Here is a 17,482-nt window from a genome sequence, read left to right as displayed (position 1 = left end):
TCTTGCTCCGGGCTGGGTGCTGAGCTCTCCCAGGGGCTCCCAGACCTGGGGGATACCACATCACCTCTGTACTCAGTGCAGGCATGGCAGCAGGATGGCACCCAGCTGGGATAGAGGCCTCCTGAAGAGAGGTGTCACAACGCCAAGTGGCTGTGACCAGGGGCCTTGGAGCAGGACAGCCCGCCGCCACTTCCTGGCGATGTGTTTTGGGCAAGTTACCCAACCTCTCTGGGCACTGGTTTTCTCAGCCGTGCTACAAAGAAAGCATTCACTCGGCAAATCGTAATGCTTCCTTTTGGAGCTGTGAGGAGAACTGACTATACATATAAATATATACTGGTGTTCAGTAATGGTTTATTGCTGCCACTGAAAGATGACCCATTAGCTTCGGGATCCATGTTGACCAGCGGTCAGAAGCTCAGCAGCTGGGCCCCTGGAGCCTGCGTGCCCATTGGCTTATCTGCCCCCTCTGCGTCCCATCCTTCCACTACCCTCTCTGAAGTTACTCTGTCTTCCTTGGCAGCCCTGGGGTTGGCACGTGGGTTGCTTTGAGAAAGTCATTTAACCTGTCTGAACCTGTTGCTTCATCTGGCAATTGAGGGTAAAGAGAGCCCCAACATCTAGGGGCAACTGCGAGGATGCTGTGAAATGGTGCCTCTGAACCCTTGCTTGGCACCTGGTGTAAAAGACACTTAGGATCCTGGGTTGTGGACCAGGGCGGTTCTTTTCTGCGAGCTAGAGGCCAGGTGGAGCTGGGGCTTCAAGCTCATCCAAGAGCAAGGACCACAGTGAGTTTTCTCCTTTTTCTGGGAAGTTGTCTTAGAGACTCAGCATGGCATTGGTGGCAGCGATGTATGGGGGAGAATCTGGGCATTCTCAAGATTCATTAGCTTTTTAGTGCTTTAACCTTCTAATTCGACTGACGTATCGGGCGCCTACTAAGTCCCAGGCCCTACTTGGCTCTTTAATGTGTCACCTCACTTAGTCCCACCCACCCTCCTTGGGCCCTGCCACCTTGATTCTTTGTTCTCCAGTCCACCCAACGGGAGCCAGTGGGGAAGGTGGAGGTAGGGAATCTGGTTGTATGTCCAGAAGCCTGCAGTTCTGTTCTACTAGGAGCAGGCTTATTAACGTGAGCTTGATGAAAACCAACTCACCCACCCAGGGACCTGGGTCTTTGCCTGCACTCTTGAGTCCTGTCACTAGCAAATGTCACCTGGGTATCATTTATTTGAGTTTCAGTTTTCCCACCTGTAAAAGAGGAGCAGCTCCACCTGCTTCACCAGCTAGGAGTTTGGGAATGTGGTGGGAATGAAAGCAGATCAGAAATCTGCACAAGGGCTACTTCCCAGGGGTTGGCGTTCAATTATCGGTTCCTTCAGCACACATTCAAGAGTGACAGCTTTCTGCCTGGCCCTGCTGGGCTCCCAGGGTTGGTAGGTAGGACAGTCCTGCTCCCAGATGTTCATAGCTCATGGGGCGGACTCTAGCCTGGGGTAGCTAGTTCCCCTCCATCAGGTGCTCTTCCTATTCTTCACTAAAAGAATAAAGTCCAGGTTCTTGGTAAGACAGAGTTCTTTATCTAGCCCGTGCTACCCTCACCCATTATTGGACCAGCTGCTGATCCCCGGGACACAGGCCACGGCTGTTGTTCTCACACCCAGCCTCTACCCCTCCAGCACATCTGCATGGCTGCTTCTTTGAGCTGCAGAATTCTCTCCTCCTCCTCTTGAAAGCTTTTCAGTCTTGGGTCAGCTTTATTCAAGAATACTTTGACAGAGTCTTGCCCCATTCTTGCCCTAAGGTCAAAAAGGTATACCCAAAATGTGGATCTGATTAAGTGCATCTACCTCAGATGACTTATAGTACCTGATCCCGAGAAACTTACTCTGGAGTTGTGGAAGGGGTCTGAGAGTTTGGAGACTTGCATGCTATTCTGGGGCAGTGGTTTTACCTATCTGGGTCCTGGTCTTTTCCGTTGTAAATTACAACAGCATTAGAAGGAGGGGACGTGGTAGGTGCCGTGATAAGCAGACGAAACCTGACCCTTGTCCTCTGGGGCATCAAGAGCTTTAGGAGAAGAAGAAATAAGGGACCACCTGGAGGGCCAGACAACCTCTACGGAGTTCGCCAAAGAGCACCCAGCATCAAGAGAGACCCCGAGGGTCTCTCAGTAAGGGCCGTGCTCCCAGCCTAAGCTGACTCTGGTTAGGACGTGTTATGTGTCGGTGGACAAGGGGCAGCTCTCTGGGAATGGGTAATAGGAAGGCTTAGAGAAAGAGGTGGTTCCCGAAGGATTTTATACAGCAGGGAAGACCCCGAAACACAGCTTCATGTATCAGCAGCCTCCCTTTGGTGAGGGCCAGTACTCTCGATGTCAGTGCTGCAGCTTTGTGCGAGGAGGTGGGGCAGCCCATTTTACAGGCGAGGTAAGAGTTTCAGAGGGGACCACAGGCCGTGCTCCTGGCCCATGAACCTGAGCTTTTCCAACAGCACTCACTGCACAAGCTGCCCCTCATGTACCCTCTGAGGAGCGCCGGGTCTCAGCCCACTGCCCCACAGGCTTCCTAAACCGGTCTCTCAGTCCTGGTTCTTTTCCCTCGCCCCATCCTAGAGCTTCTCTTTAGCTGAGAAAGGAAGAATAAATCTTGGGTCATTCATTCCCTGAGCCTCTCAGAGAGAGAGGCCTGAGAATTCACCCAGTCATCCAGAGCCACAGAACTAAAGGGGAAACCCTTGGCCGACTTTCTTGTTCCCTACTCAGCCCTCTTCTGTTCAGTGGACAGTTGGGGTTGAATCTGGCACTCTGTATTTGTGGCTGCTGGAGTCCTGCACCTCCTCTCCTCGTTGGACATGATGAAACTTAACTTCGTGGAATTGTCCGTCGGGGCACAAAGGGATAGGGCAGGAAAGCTGTGTGCGTGCCTGTTCCTAGAGAGTGTAAAGTAGAGCAGGAGTTCTCTGGGTGGACAAGGCATTGCCTTTTTAATACGTGCCTTGCCTTCACCGTGCTGTCATGATTAACAGCGGAGGCTGAGCGCCGACAAAAGGCACTGTGGAGGCCGGTGGGCTGGAGCAGGACTATCCATTTTCAGAGCAAAAGGCAATCGTTTCTGTGGGGAGAGGATTTGATTCTCTTGGCAAGGTAGGCGTCCTCTCCCAATGTGTTCCAAGAGAGTGGTATTCTTCTGGCTCCTGAGTCCATCTCTGTCCCTCCACTTGCCCACAGAGCCGGTCTCTACTGCAGCAAGCAGAGGGGGCAGAAGAGATGTGCTATCTGGATCCTGGCCAGAAACCCACACGGCTAGGACTGGGTGTTGGAAACCCTCACCTGGTCATTTTATTCCTAGCTTTTCTGCTCACATTAAAAGCTGGAGTGTGGCCTAGTCCGGAAGGAGCCACTCACGGACAAGAATCTAACAGGTTTCCTCACTCCATGTGTAGTCAGGAAGAGATGGGAATTAGCACCCTAGACAGCTATGAACTCAGTGTTTCCCAGTAGCTGTAAGTCTTGATTTTTAACTTGAACAAGGGCAAAGAAACGTCTTTGGCAAAGAACAGATGGATGCGTGATTCCCAAGACAGCATAGATCTGATCGTCATTCCTCTTTGTACAAGATTCCAATGCCCTGGCTCCTTGCCTTGGAGGTCCCAGCCCTGGGGTCCCTATCTTGTGCGTAAGGTCCTCCAGCACCACGCCCACTCCTGCCTCTCACACATAGATGCCAGTCTCTCAGCCCAAAATCCCTTCCATTTCTTCTCTGCCAGAGGATGTCTGCTTATGCTGCCCAAAGGAGATTGTTCTATAATCACTGCCCCTTTGTTCCTTAGAGCACCTGATACCTGCCTCTGTTGGAGTGCAGACGTCCTGGACCTCCTTGGGGAAGGGCCTGGGTAGTGCTTATTTTGTGTGCTTAGCCCAAGATGCTGGGACTCAGTGGCTAGATGTATTACCAGGTGGACATGGGTTTTGCCCATATATTCTGGGTATTAATGCTTTTTTCTGTGTCCCCGAAGAGTGTGCCCAGTTGTATGGACACAGTCATGTACAAAAGCATCTCGAACAGCTTAGCAGCTGGAGGTGAAGCCATCTCTCTTATCCCTGACCCCATCCCAGTCACAGCCGTTCAAGGTCGATCCCTTTCCTGAGATGACCCTAGAGAATTCCTCGGTGAATTCACAGCCTAGGAGAGAGTCAAACATTGTGAACCTGCCTAGAGATCTCAGGGCTGGAATCAAGCCCCCAGAATGTTTTGTACTGACAGGCAAGGAAAGAGCTCGTTCCCCGGCATTATGGCAAGAATGAAATTGAGGAGATGGTTAACAAGGAGATACTCTGGGACCGGCTGGCTGGATTTGAATGTTGGTTTTGGTGTTATAGTGAAAGATTTTTTTTTTTTTCCCAAGACTAATGGCCAAGAAAACTGGGGCTCAGAGATTGGCCACAGGATGTGGTAGGAGAACCAGAAGTCTGGTTTGCTGACCCTTGGTCTGGCACTCGTTCTGTCTCTCTTCAATGGGATAAATCTTGACTTTGACAAATAATACTGTCATGTTACTGGACTTCAGTCTTTCCTTTTCTGTAATGGGGCTAGTTTTTGCTTTATTTATCATATTAGAGCGATATGAGGTTAAAATCAGAAAGTAGATGTACTGTTTTGTTTTTTCTTGAGAATTTAAAAAGACCCTAGTTTTTCCTCTCTTTGGTCTCGAAAACCATTACCTAGTTCAAGGGTAGGCAAACTTTTTCTGTGAAGGGCCAGATAGTAAATATTTTAGGCTTTGTAGGCCACTGGTCTGTTGTAACTGCTCTGCTCTGCCATTACATTATGAAACCAGCCATGGATAGCGCATGAATGAACATGGCTGTGTTCCAATAAAACTTTATTTGCAAAAACAGGTGGCAGGCCAGATTTGACCTGGAGCCATAGTTTGCCAACTCCTACTTTAGCTCAGCATATTGGCCCTGCTCTTGGGGTCCTTGTGCTGCAGCTGGCCTCAGCCTCCACTCTGGGGATGCAGTGTGTTGCAGGGGACCAGGCCTGAACCTGGGACCAGTGAACCCACGTCCTGGGGCTCAGTCTTCCCCTGTGTGCACAGAGCTGGGGGAAGAGGCAAAGAGCAGTATGTGGAGGAACTCCTAGGTAGGTCTTGGAGGCCGCCTGTACTTTCATTTGCTGTGTTTCCTCCCTTTGTTTGGAAAACTATTGCCTGCTGATTCTGCGTCTCTGTCTCCATGGGGCAAGCATGCCTCATGCCTCTTGAGCAAAACATTCGCTGAGCGCCTCCTGCAGGTGTCTTGGCAGCCCACCCCGGAAAACCAGATGCACAAGTGTGCAGACCTCTCTCTCTTGCCGGCTGCCCAGCACTGTCCCATTTCTTCAAAGAGACGCGGGGAGAAGAGTCAGCTGGGGTCTTTGCTTAGAAAAACTAATCAGCCTTTTGCTGATCTTTTCTCAGAGTGAACCTCAGAGGCTTACAGGAATTCCTGACATTACACAGAGGTGACCCTGATGGGGAGACATTGTGTGTGGTCCTGCTCACTCCAACTGCTGACTTCCCCACCGTCCCAGGAGGATGGTCCCCCACCAGTTGCCAGACTTCTCCCTGGCAAAAACCATTCCACTTGTCCACTGCCCGTGGAGGGTTACTATTGTTGTGGGCTCATCTCCTAGGCAGTCAGGAGCCCCCTGACCGTGAGCTCTCTGGGGGCCGTGCGAAAGCCTGGACTGTTGCTCCACAGTTGGGTGTGGGCCAGCCCATCCCCCTGACGACCTACTAAGCATGTGCCAGGCCTGTGTTAGGTGGGCACAAAGATGGCTCAGGCTCCTCTGCCTTCTAGTTGGTAATCTCAGCTCCAGCTTCAGCCTGTATCCCCCACATACACACACAAAGAAGCCTTGTCCCCCAAGGGGACAGATAGAAGTAGAATAGGAAGGCAACTGTCCAAGCCGTTGCCGAGTTGTTCCCATGGGTCAAGATGAGGAAGTAACTTTTCCTGCGATGAGCTGCATGTTAAAGGAAGGAGCAGTTTAAAGCTTTCCCTCCTTCACCCCACCAGGCGGTCAGCTTCCCACTCCTGGGAGACTCTAGGTGCAGGCAGACTGTGTTGACGGATTTGGGGTGTCAGCAGCACATAGGCATACCTTGGCCCTCTCCCCAGAATGGGTTTACAGCATTTTCCGTCAGCACTTGTGTCTAAGAAGCAAATTGGATTATTTGTCGTATGCCTTTTACCATGTGTATAATTGATGTAATTTTATATTCACTCAATTAAAGTGACACACCCAACAGGCGGATTACAGAGGCCACCAGTAATGCAAGTCATTTATCTCCCGCTGCCAGTCGATAGAACCCACCCCTTCAGCCTTGCCAAACCAGTGGCCAGTGTCCCCTGGAGTCAGGAGAGCCAGGGACGTGTGGAGTGGTTTTGTCTCTTAGCAACCTGAAACTTCAAGTCCCCTTTCCCCAGAGGCCTTCAGCAAAACATAAGGCAAATTTGGCCTGGATGGTAAGGAGGCTGCCTTCTGTTTGGGTAGTGTTGGGCAGTTCCTAGAGTCCTCTCACAGCTTTCACCTGGACTCCTTGTCTGCCTTATAGATGAGCAGCCCGAGGCCCGGGGTTACAAGGCAGGACTCCCACCCGAGTGCTTTGGCATTTGAAGTCAATGTGTTCTCCACTGGCCGCAGCCTGTCCTCGTTTGCACTCTTCCAGGCTCACCTCTGGAATTAGGTCTCAGCTCTGTTTCTCTGCGAGTCCATGATTCCTAGGCAGATGAAGGAAGCTTTGGGGAGTGTGGGGTGGCATTTGGTGAAGGAGCAGTGAGTTTTGGAAATATTAAAGTTAGCACACAGCTTTTATTACTTTTCTCCGAAAAAAAAAAAAATCTGTGCTTTTTTTTTTTTAATCTGATTTTTTTTTTTCTTAAGGAGCAGTCCTCTCTTACCCACCAGGTGGTCAGTCTTCAGTACAGAGAACCAATTTGGTCAGCCTCTTGGTGTAGTAGCTTTTCTTTGTGGTTCCTTGAATCCAAAGGTATTAGATGTGCCCTCCCAGGGCATGTCGATCGTGGCTGTGGAGTCACACCTGCTAGCTCAAGGGCAGGAATCTCCATGCCCTTGAGCCCATGAGGCGCCCACAGATAAGACAGAATGCCCTAAGAGGACACCCACATTTGGAGAGCACCTGAGTGGGTAGCAGGTCAAGCTCCATGAAGGAAGATGTATGGACTTTCAACGAGCTAAGGAAGGTGTTCCCAGTAGAGCGAGTCCACTTTTCTGCTTTCTCTGTAAATTGAGCAGTTAGTAACTACAGGAGCATGAGGCACAGGAACCATGGAATACTGGGGATCTTCTGTGTACCTACCCCTGTCAGCTGTATCACCCCCCTGCAATATTTATACAAAGTCCCCCATTTTTCTTATGAGGAAACTGGACTCACAGCATGTCCTGGAGGAGCTGGGTTTGGATGCCAGGTCGATGTAACTGAAGCTTTCCCTGTCGTGCAACAAGTCCATCTCTTGAGGATGGCTTCAGGTGAAATTCAGGGACTAAACCAAGACGTGACTGGGAGGCTTAGGTGGGTCCTACTGACGGTTCTGAAATGCTTTTCCACAGAGACCTCAGATCCGTGTGCCTTGGGAATGCTCTGTTCCCCACCACATCATTGCTGGCAAAGGCTCTTTCATAAACTGTCAGTGTAACAGCCCAGCGTTTGCCTTAGTCACACCCAACGCACAGCCTCCCGGGGCCCTGCCTAAGTGACTCTCAGAGGCTGCTAGATGCAACACTATCCAGTGCTGAAATTACAGGAAAAAGAATAAAAAGGAAGTGCGGGAATTATGTATCTCTGGTCAGGAATGTCTGAGACAGAATGGCAAATCCATTAACAGGGTCTGGGGCAGAGCGAAGACCCAGACAGGAAGTGGGCATGTTTCCTGCTTCCTTTTCCCAGACTCAGTAGAGGGATTTCCCAAGTTGGGTTCTCCCCCAGGCACAGGTCTCCTTGCCATAATCCCAGGAAGGGTGCATTACAATTGAAAGAGTTCTGACCAGGCAGGGCACCCCAGTTTTCATCCCAGCTCTCTGTTGGCCTACATTCTGTGGCCACTCTGGGCCTCAGTTTATCTGTCACCTTCTCTTGGAGCCCTTGGCAGTTTAAGCTGACATTTGAGCTTGTTTGTCACTATATCCTCATCCTCCCTCACTAGCCTAGGAGCTTTCAGGGCCAAGATGAGTCTCAGGTGCCTCTGTGACCCATGCCCCCTTCCCCAGCATGGGACTGGCCAGACATTAGGTCACCCAGAATATGTATGTGCGTGAGTGGATGGACCCATGAGTTCTTCAGTTGCTAGGATTTGTTCCTCTGCTCTTCATGCTCTGCTTGTGGACTGGTGGACCAAGTTAGGACTCTCAGGGGCTTTCGAATCAGACTTTGAGGACTGGGTCTACCACTTAGCCATGCAACTCTGGACAAGTGGCTTCACCTTTCTGAGCCTCAGTTCCTTGGCTGTAAAACGGAGCGATTGAGAGCCCTTACTGCGAGGAGTCAAGGCTTACATGAGCTAATGTAATGTAGGTCAGGGCCACATTCACTAGTGGGATGTATGGCTGCATTATCCTTACTATAACTGTCCCCATTTCACTGATGAGAGAACGGAAGTACAGTCAGCGGCAGAGTCAGAATTTGAATCCAGTTCTTTTCAAATCCTATTTCTGTATTTAAAATGGATGGGAATGTAATGTCATGAAGAGAACCCTGAGCTGGAGTTAGGAAATGTGGCTCAGCCACCAGCTAGTTCTCTGTGGTTTTGGACGTCACGTCACTGTACTGTGCCTCTATTTTCTCCCCTATAATAAAGGACATTAGAAGAATGGATGGCAGAATCTGTTAGGGCCACCCAATAAATGGGTGCCTGCCTGGCAAGCAGGTGTGGTTTTCCCTAAGCTTCTAGTAAGGATCCCCCACCCTAGTCTAGCCTGATATTTTGTGCACCTCAAAGGTCTGCCCATCTCCAGCTCCACTGTGGCATGCTGGGAGGGTTAATTAGGCAGTACCTATGACAGAAAGCCTCGAAGGCCTGTCGGAGAGAGGTCTAAATGAGTAGGCTTCCAGACACACCTGTTTTGGGTTGCTCAAAGCTTTCAGCAAGTATAAGCCAGGAAAGGCCCACTGGGGGTGTTGTCCTGTGTGGGAGAACCCAACAGTATTATCAGCATTGACTCCCTCCTCTTCACACCGTTCACCTTAATCTTCTCCACCTGCCTACCAGATCTTTTAAGAGTTCAGAGAGACACCTACATCCCAACACAGGTCAAAATCTTCAAAGGAGGTCGTTTTTTTTGGTCTGCCTCCCATGTAGACTTTTACCCAAGTGGGTGACAAGTTAACAAGTTAAAAGACTATAAAATCTGTTTTCTCTAACCCTGTCTGTCAGTTTCTTGTTGAGACGGCAGGCTGGAGAGAGAAGACCACTTTTTTGTGGTAGTTTCCCCCAACATGGGGCCCTGTGCTCCGCTCCTGAGAGTGTGCCAGGCGTTCAGGGTCCCTCGCTCTGCTGTTGTGTGCAGTCTCAGGGACAGAGCCAAGACACAGATGTAGTGATAGGGAACTCCAGGCAGAATGGAGGTGGCAGAGACACAAAGGACGGAGCTTTGGGTGGATGTGGGCAACTCATTAGGAAATGATAGGCTTCTGGCTCCATGAAAAAAAAAAAGCTTTCTGGCACAGTAGGACTGGGAGCCATGCTGGGAGGTACAGAAGCAGAGCTTGATCAGCACCTAACTAACAAGGGTGGGAGAGGAGTTTCATGCCCTGGGGAGGTGAATGCTGAGCTTTATCTTCACTTGTGTGGAGATTGTGACGGTATTTTCTCTGGGTGACTGGCTCGTCTGGGCCAGGGTTCCCTTGTCTTCAGTATTCTGAACCCCAGCTCCAAGTCAGTGGGGAGACTTCTGAGCTGCTGCTCTCTCCCCAGACTTACAGTCCACCCCCCACTGCTCCCTCAGGCCAGCAGAATCGCCGGGGCTGGGCTGGGGTCCTACTGACCAGTCATGCTCCCGGTCCTTACTTCTCATCGGGCGTTTGTCTCGAGTCAGCTGCGTTGAGGCAGACTTGTGCCACATCCATTCATTCAGGAACCAGAGGTCAACAGGGAGTCTTAGGGAGACGCCGAGGTGAAGCACACATACCAACCCTGCCCTCCGAACCTCGGGGGGCCCAAGGGACAGCATGGAATGGCAGGCAGAGCCCTGTAGACTCAGGTTTGGGTACTGGCCCCTATTAAGGACTGCTCTCGATCAAGGCCTCCTGTTGGCGGCAGACACTTTGGGGTCCTTTATTTATGTTTTCTATCATTAATCATGGAGTCAGCCACTGCTACCTTTCCCTGGCTGACAGGGTGCACAGGTGCACGGGATCTGCCCGAAGCCATGCTGCTCTCCCTGAGGAAGCACTGGATCTTACCACAGAGGGTGAGGTATCAGGAGGGGGAGGCGCTCACTTCTTGCCAAGAGCTGAGCAACTGACAGAAGACCTTTTGCCCCCTCTTGGCAACTGGACCTCACCCTTGAACCCTCCTCTTCCATTCTTTTTATTTTTCCTTTTTGGGGGGTTGGCTTCGAATTATCTTATTTTGTTTACATTGCACCCAAGTTTCATGGTACAAAAGACTTGCAGGTGCAAATATGTCCCGCCTTCATTAACTTCCCCTCCCTTTTTAATTTATGTGATTTCAATTTTCCTTCCCTGTACTGTTAATTAGGGGACCCTCTAATCAGTGCCATTATCACAGTGGTATTCATGTTTAGGAAAGCCGCTAAACAAATGCTTGCAAAATTGCTAAATGGCTAATTAATGTCTGTTAATTAAGAAAATTGCTCATGGTAACAAACCATGCCGTTGCTGGCAGCCGCTAGAAAGACACACACTTGTTGAAATTAGTAGCATGGCAGGTAGGGGAACATCTGCTCCTCGGAGCTTTCCGGAAGTGAGCAGCCCTCGGTTGGCCACGAAACTCCAAGCCTGTCCTTAGTGGCACCCCCGGCTTCTCGTATGGGCCCCCTCCGTCTTTCTCTGCTCACCTCTTCTCTGGGTCTCCTCGTCCACCAGCTCGGGCCCACCCCTTCACCCCTTCCCCAGCTCTGAGCTGTGCTTCCTGCACAGGCAGAAGGCGGGGCAGCCTGGCTCTGAGGGAGAAGACTGAAGAAGAAAATCCTACCTGCATCTCTCAGATTCTTTCTCCCCCTCTTTTGTAATGTAACCACACCCATTCCCCATGCATGTTTTGAATTTTTCTCAAAGGCAACTTCCAAGGGTAACGATAGTCATGGGCGGAGAAGAGTGAATTAGGGTGTACTCATCACCAGTACCAGCGTCCAGCTCCCTGAGTGGGCAGGGAAGGTGCTTCCAAGACAGGCTTTTCATCCTTTTTGACTGTGACCTGCAGCAGGAAATAGATTTGACATTGTGATCAATCTACACATTTACAAATAAAATAGAGATTAATGAAAACTATTTGCTTTAAAACATAAAACTCTGATATTTTCTATTCTTTTTATTCTGTTCTAGGTTTTTAAAAAACAATGGTTGCAACCCACTAAATTGATTTCACCTCCCACTAATGGGTTGTAACCTACAGTTCGACCAACCCCATGGTTTAAGTGAATTCATCTGTCCATCTCTTTTGGGCAATTGAGGTCAGCATTGCCCAGGGCTTTGGGAGCCACCTTAGAACCATAGGCGGCTCATCACTGACTGGAATGGAAAACCCAGCCCCGGCACCCACCCACCCAGCAGTCAGGGGCTTACAGCTCTATCCCCCTACTCTTGCACACACCCACTCCAGCTCTGCAGGGTTGAGGTGGGCCTTGGACCCATCAGGCTACTCGTCCTGGCTCTGCCATTTACCATTGTGTAGCTGTGGCCAAGTCCCCTCATCCTTTGACACTCAGTGTCCTCATCAGTAAGAACAGGAATGAAAAACCCCCACCTCACAGGCCGTTTTCAGGTGAAGGTGCATTAATGTACTGCACTGAGAGGGCGCTCGGTAACCGTGTCTTCCTCTCGTTTCCCCGTGTGTTCAGTCTCTGGCATCACCCCACTCCTCCTGTCTGTTCTCGTTCATCCATCAGTAGACTGGTTTCTAGGTACCCATGACCTGCCTCTGTCCCCCCAGACTGGGAACTCCTTGAGGGCAGGGCCTCTTACACGTCTTGCAGAGTGGGTTAGTTTCTGCGCATCACTATGCTCTCTGAGCCCGTCTCAACCGATGTATTTAACATGGCAAACTCTGCTCCAATGCTAGACGATGCCTGGGCCCCTGCTCCTGTGTGCTTTGACAAAGGAGCTCGATTTGATTTTTCATTCCTGTAAATCCCCGTGAACGTGTTTATCAGCTTCTCTCCCTCCCGCTCGCCGTTTTCCACCGATGAGCCGGCGACCTAGGCAGCAGCTCACATCTCCCCGCCAATCAGAGCCCGCCGCCCGCACGCCTGCCGCCCGCCCTTCGTTTTGGTTTGATTTTTGTTCTTTTAAGCTTCTGCGCTTCTCCATGTGCTGTGATCTATAACCTGCCTCTACTGTCTGGCCTCACAGGGTCCTCCGGGGTCACAGCCCTCGCCGCACGCACAGCCTCCACCCCACAATCCCAGCAGCATGATGGGACCCCACAGTCAGGTAACGCACTTGGCTCGCCCGCCCGCCGGGGGGCGCGGGGCACCAGGAGGACAGAGCCAGCAGAGGAAAAACAAAAATCAAAACGTGCTCTCATCATTGCCTTCAAATCTTGATTGACAAATGAAGTGTTCTTAAAAAAATATTTTTTCTTTCTAAAGAGAGTCTTCATTCCTTGGACATCACACCCAGCTTGGATATAAAACCAAAACATTTCTGTGACCTTGTCAGCGGCCTTTGCGTTTTTGTTTTTTCCTCTCTCACTTTTGGTTTTGAGTTTGGTTAACCATTTGTTTGTAACCGAAGCTGCATCCCTAGCCTTTTCTTTGTGCACTCTTGCTGCTGAGAAAGCTTTCCTGCCCATTCCCTGCATTCAGTTAGGAAGCCCGCTGTCCCTTTACTGTTTTCATTGTGTTCCCCCCTCGAATCTTCGCTCCCCTCCCCCACCCCCTTCGTCGGTGGTTTCTGTGTGTGTGCGTGTGCGTGCGTGTCCAGCTTTGTCTGCACACCCTGAAAATCATAGGTATAGGTCCCTTTTCTGATGCTTTGATTTGCCTTTCCCAAGAGCAGACTTGTCCCTCCTTTCCCTGACATCGATGTCGCTGCTCTTCCGGTCCTGTGCAAAGTCCCAGCCGCTGCCCTATCACCCACAGTTGATCTCTGAACAGATGCAGAGTCGGAGTCCCCAGTGTTGGGGCATCTATTGTTTCCTCTGCCCAAAGGAAGTTTTGCCTGGAGGGAAGAGGCCACTGGGAGAAAGAGAGTTTAAAAGATCACTAGTTGTAACAACCTGGACTTTGTGGAGTGGAGCGCATTTGTGTTTGTCACTGTGCAGGAGCACAGGCTGTCATTGAACTAATTCCCTGTAATTGCAGCCTTTCATGTCACCGCGATATGCAGGCGGCCCCAGGCCCCCGATCAGAATGGGAAACCAGGTACTGTACCTTTTCATGTTCCCTCTCCCCTCACTCAGCCACTCTTGACCCCCGTTGTTCTTTGACTTGCATCGAAATGTGGGGAAAGGATTGGGAAGTGGAAGGACAGGTTTTAACATGGAAGTTAGCTTTACAAGCAGGTCCCCAGAGAGGGCCCTGTGTCCCCTCTGTGCCCATGGTAGAGCTGCCAGCATTTTCATCTGCCTTTCCTAGGAGGCTTGGGGCAGCAGTTCTAGGCAGCAGCAAAACCAGCCAGGGTGGGGGGGATGCAGGGTTTCAGCTAGTATAGAGAAGGTGGTAATACCCCTGCCCCTCCCTTGCAGGCCTTTCTTGGAAAAGGGTCTTCCTCCTTAATGAAGTTAATTGACAACGTGCATTTTTTCCTGGAAGCTTTTGAGAATTGCCAAGGCCGGTAAATAGAATCCTGCTATTAAGGGGAGAAATGGCCCGTAGGAATGCTTAGATCAGGAGCCTGGAGGCAGCGGAGCAGGACGTTTGGGAGTTTTTCAGCAATGTCTGCCGGCTTCCCAGACCCAACTCAAAACAAGAAAGGATTTGTTCATGTAATTAGAAAAGTGGTCTGCTTACGGGGAGGGCTTTTCAGACTGGGGTTGTGTGCCTTAGGCTGGCCTATTAGAATTGGAAGTTCTAGGTGGTCTGGAGAATCAGCCCCGACGCGGCCCTCCCTGGCATAGCCCATCCAGGGGCGGGAGGGCAGTTGGTGAGGTGCAGATGAATATCCTCTTTTGAGGATAGATAGACTTAAAAGAAACTTCTGGGAAATTTCTTTTTCTGCCAAAATATTTTTTATACATAATTCGAATGACCTTGCGAAAAGCCCTTCAAAAATCTGACAGCAACACCAGTGCATCTAACCTGTGCTGCCTTGGGAGCCAGGAGTTCGGTCATCAACTAAATTGGTGTTCTCTGAGTGTGGTTGCTCCCATCCTCAAGGCTCTGCAGGAAAGCCCGGGAGCGAGATGGCACAGGGACCACAGGGATGCTCAGAAGGAGACGCCTCCAGTTTTGAAGTTAAATTACCTATCGGGTTTCCGCTTATTTTTTTTTCTCCAAAAGCCCTTTGTTTTCTATTTTCTCTGACAAGAAGGGGACAGATTTGGACAAGAAGAATTAGAGACTCGGCTTTTTGAGCAAGGAGGGACCCATGGATACATCAGAGATGAGGAAACAGAAGGTCGGAGTGGAGGAGTGACTTCCCAAAGCCTCCCAGTGAGCTGGGCTCAGATCCCTCTCCAGCTCCCTAGCCAGTGCTGTTTCCTGTCCGCCTCACCCATTCAGTTTGCTTTCACAGTTGTGAAAGCGCGGCCCCTGCCTTTGTTTTCAGCCTGTCACCAAGCGGCTCTCCTTTGCCATCACACACACGGGCCACAGCAACAACTTTCTCTCCTGCCCATCCAGGGGCTCTCCTCTGCCCCAGAGAGAGACCAGATGCTCCCTTCTAATTGTGGCCCTTCTTCTAGCTGTTGAGGGACACTAGAGGAAATGTATATGTTTCTGTTTATCAATTCAGCATGAGCAAGTACCCAGGAGAGCAAATGGAGAATAAATTGTCATCTGCATCTTCACAATCTCCCGCCTCCCTCCTCCCCCTCATCAGAAAGCAGTACTGGTTTTCCAGTTTCCCGTGAACTCAAATTTTTGTCCTCCAAAGGAAGATGGGCCCCTTTCACAGGTATTGCCCCTGGGGCTTTCTTAAAGAGTACCTCAATTGGGGCTGTTGATGAAACAGAAGCCTCTGTGTCACCCGAGTTAGCTCAGCCTTCCACCCGGACAGGTAGGGCAAGCAGAGGCTGCAGGACTTGCTCATGTGACCTCCTGGGCAATGAGAAGGGCACTTAGCGATCAAGAAGCTAAGGGTCGTTAACTTGGCTTTGAAGTTTTGCAGGGCCAGCCTCATACCTGCCTCCATATCCACGTCTGAAGTTTGAGGCCGTGTATGGAGAATTGCTGTGTTTTAAGCAAGGGCGGCTGGGTGGGTGGTGAACAGTGGGGTTCAGCCAGATTTAGGAGAGGAGGAATCCAGGGCTGTCAGGCAGTCCTTTCGTCACGTCCCAGCGGAGCCCCCACCAGGTGAGCGTGCAAACGCTGCTGGGATTTGTCCTTTCCCTGGGCAGACACTTCTGGCACCTGCCCCACAGTGCTGTGGGAGAGGCACTGGCCTACTTCCAGAAGCCTGTGGGACAGCCTCGGAGCCCCTCGCCCCCTAGCAGTTTTTGAGGTATGTGCACAGCACGTGCTTGCAGCCCCATTACGAGCTGTTACTTTCCTTCTTTGTTAATGCTTGAGGGCTTCAGCCCGCTCAGTGCAAGACATTACTATCTTGGTTATCGCACACCTTCCTTTTTTTGTAGAGAAGGCCCAGACTTCCCTGTCCTATTTCAGGGTCACCCCAGTGAGGGAGGTGACTCCCAGGCCCCCTCTGAGCCTCTGGGCAGCCCAGCTCTGCTCCTGCATCTTGACATGCAGCAGGCTTAGGGGAGCCCCAGAAGGAGCTTCCTGTAGGAACAGGTGGTCAACACTGGGCTACCTGTAAAGGGAGCGATTGTCCAACCCCATGGCTGCTCTGCCCACCTCAATATCCTAGAATCCCCAAAACCAGACAGCCTCAGACTCAGCCCTGCCTGTGTCCTCTCAGATGCGTGTAACCAGCCAAACTGCAAATGGTACAGACCGGCCAAGTGATTCAGAGCTTGGAAACTCAAAAGAGAAGCAAGGCTGGAAGAAAGTGGGAGGTGGGAACAGCTAAAACCCAGAGGCTGGAGAGACAGACCCTAAGTCCCCAGGCAGGTGGAAACAGCAGGTGCTCCCCAGGCTTGGGTGGCCCTCCCAGAAGCCCTCCCCCTCCCTAGACACCCACACACACCCCATTCTGAAGCTATACAATGAGGACTCATCCCTTTTCTTCCTACCATTTCATTCTAAAACCAGCTTGGGGTTCACCATTGGGCCAAAGGTAGACCAGCTCCCCACTCAGCCATCCACACAGCAGTGAGCAGGATGGGGGTGATGGTCCCTATCACAGGTGCCTCAGACGCACTGGTACCTACAGGTGGAGAAGGGTGACCAGCTTTTCCAGAGGCTTTTCTTAAAGGCAAGGGCCCATGTTTAGTCCTAAGGCATAGGGCTCTGGAAGCAAACTTTTGCCCCAGCTCTGCTTCTCTCTCTCCTCAGATGGCAGCTGAGATAACTTCAGTCCCAAGTAAATCACTTTTAATAGGTTTTCACAGAGGTCGTGCCAAGCGTTCACTCAGGAAACCCATGGCACCCTGTCCTCGCCTTCTTAGTCGTAACTGCACCTGCATCTACCACTTGTGTCAGGCTTTGGGGAGCAGATCCTCATTCAGCATCCTGCTCCCCCCTCTCCTGGAGCCCCCTTCTTCACCCTCGGTGTGGGAAGGAGGCACTTCATGTGAGGGAGTCAGGAGTCCAGAGTGCTCATGCCAGCTCTGCCAGTAGGAGCCTGGGGGCTGTTAGGCCTCTGGGCCTCATTTTCCCTTGTCTCAGTCCCAAAGGCTACCTCCACCTCTGTTCCCTTTTACAAAGAACCTCCCATTGGGATAGGATTTTGAACTAGCGTGTGTCTCACAGTTTGGAGGCAGGGAGAAAATGAATTACGTCTCCAAAAGGCATAGGAAAGGCAGGGTTTGGCTTAAACCACAGCAGCTAGGGTTTGGTGGTAAATGGGAGGGGACACTGCTGCCTCTGAGGAGTATGTGGCAGACACCGCAGCCAGAGCGTGACCAGGCTCTGGCAGGTACACAGACCCACACACACAGCAGGGCGGAGCAATGGTTTCTCTCCCACAGATGAAGCCCGGATCCACCCATGCCAGTTTTCGCTAACGCCAGCTCAAG

The 17,482-nt window shown here is 51.1% G+C and overlaps 1 protein-coding gene across 1 annotated transcript in view; it reads left to right on the top strand.

Annotated features, from left to right (window-relative positions):
* The window catches only part of SSBP3 (single stranded DNA binding protein 3), a 192,079-nt gene that overhangs the window by 155,778 nt on the left and 18,819 nt on the right, over positions 1–17,482 (top strand). The window contains exons 8-9 of the mRNA XM_015595299.2: positions 12,595–12,675; positions 13,548–13,607. Coding sequence (XP_015450785.2) covers positions 12,595–12,675; positions 13,548–13,607 — 141 coding nt within the window. The remainder of the gene's footprint in view (positions 1–12,594; positions 12,676–13,547; positions 13,608–17,482) is intronic.

This window comes from Pteropus alecto, unplaced genomic scaffold (assembly GCF_000325575.1).
Source record: "Pteropus alecto unplaced genomic scaffold, ASM32557v1 scaffold25, whole genome shotgun sequence".
Classification (NCBI taxonomy): Eukaryota; Metazoa; Chordata; class Mammalia; order Chiroptera; family Pteropodidae; genus Pteropus; species Pteropus alecto.
Note: the sequence above shows the minus strand (reverse complement) of the source record. Positions and strands in the feature narration are given on the sequence as shown.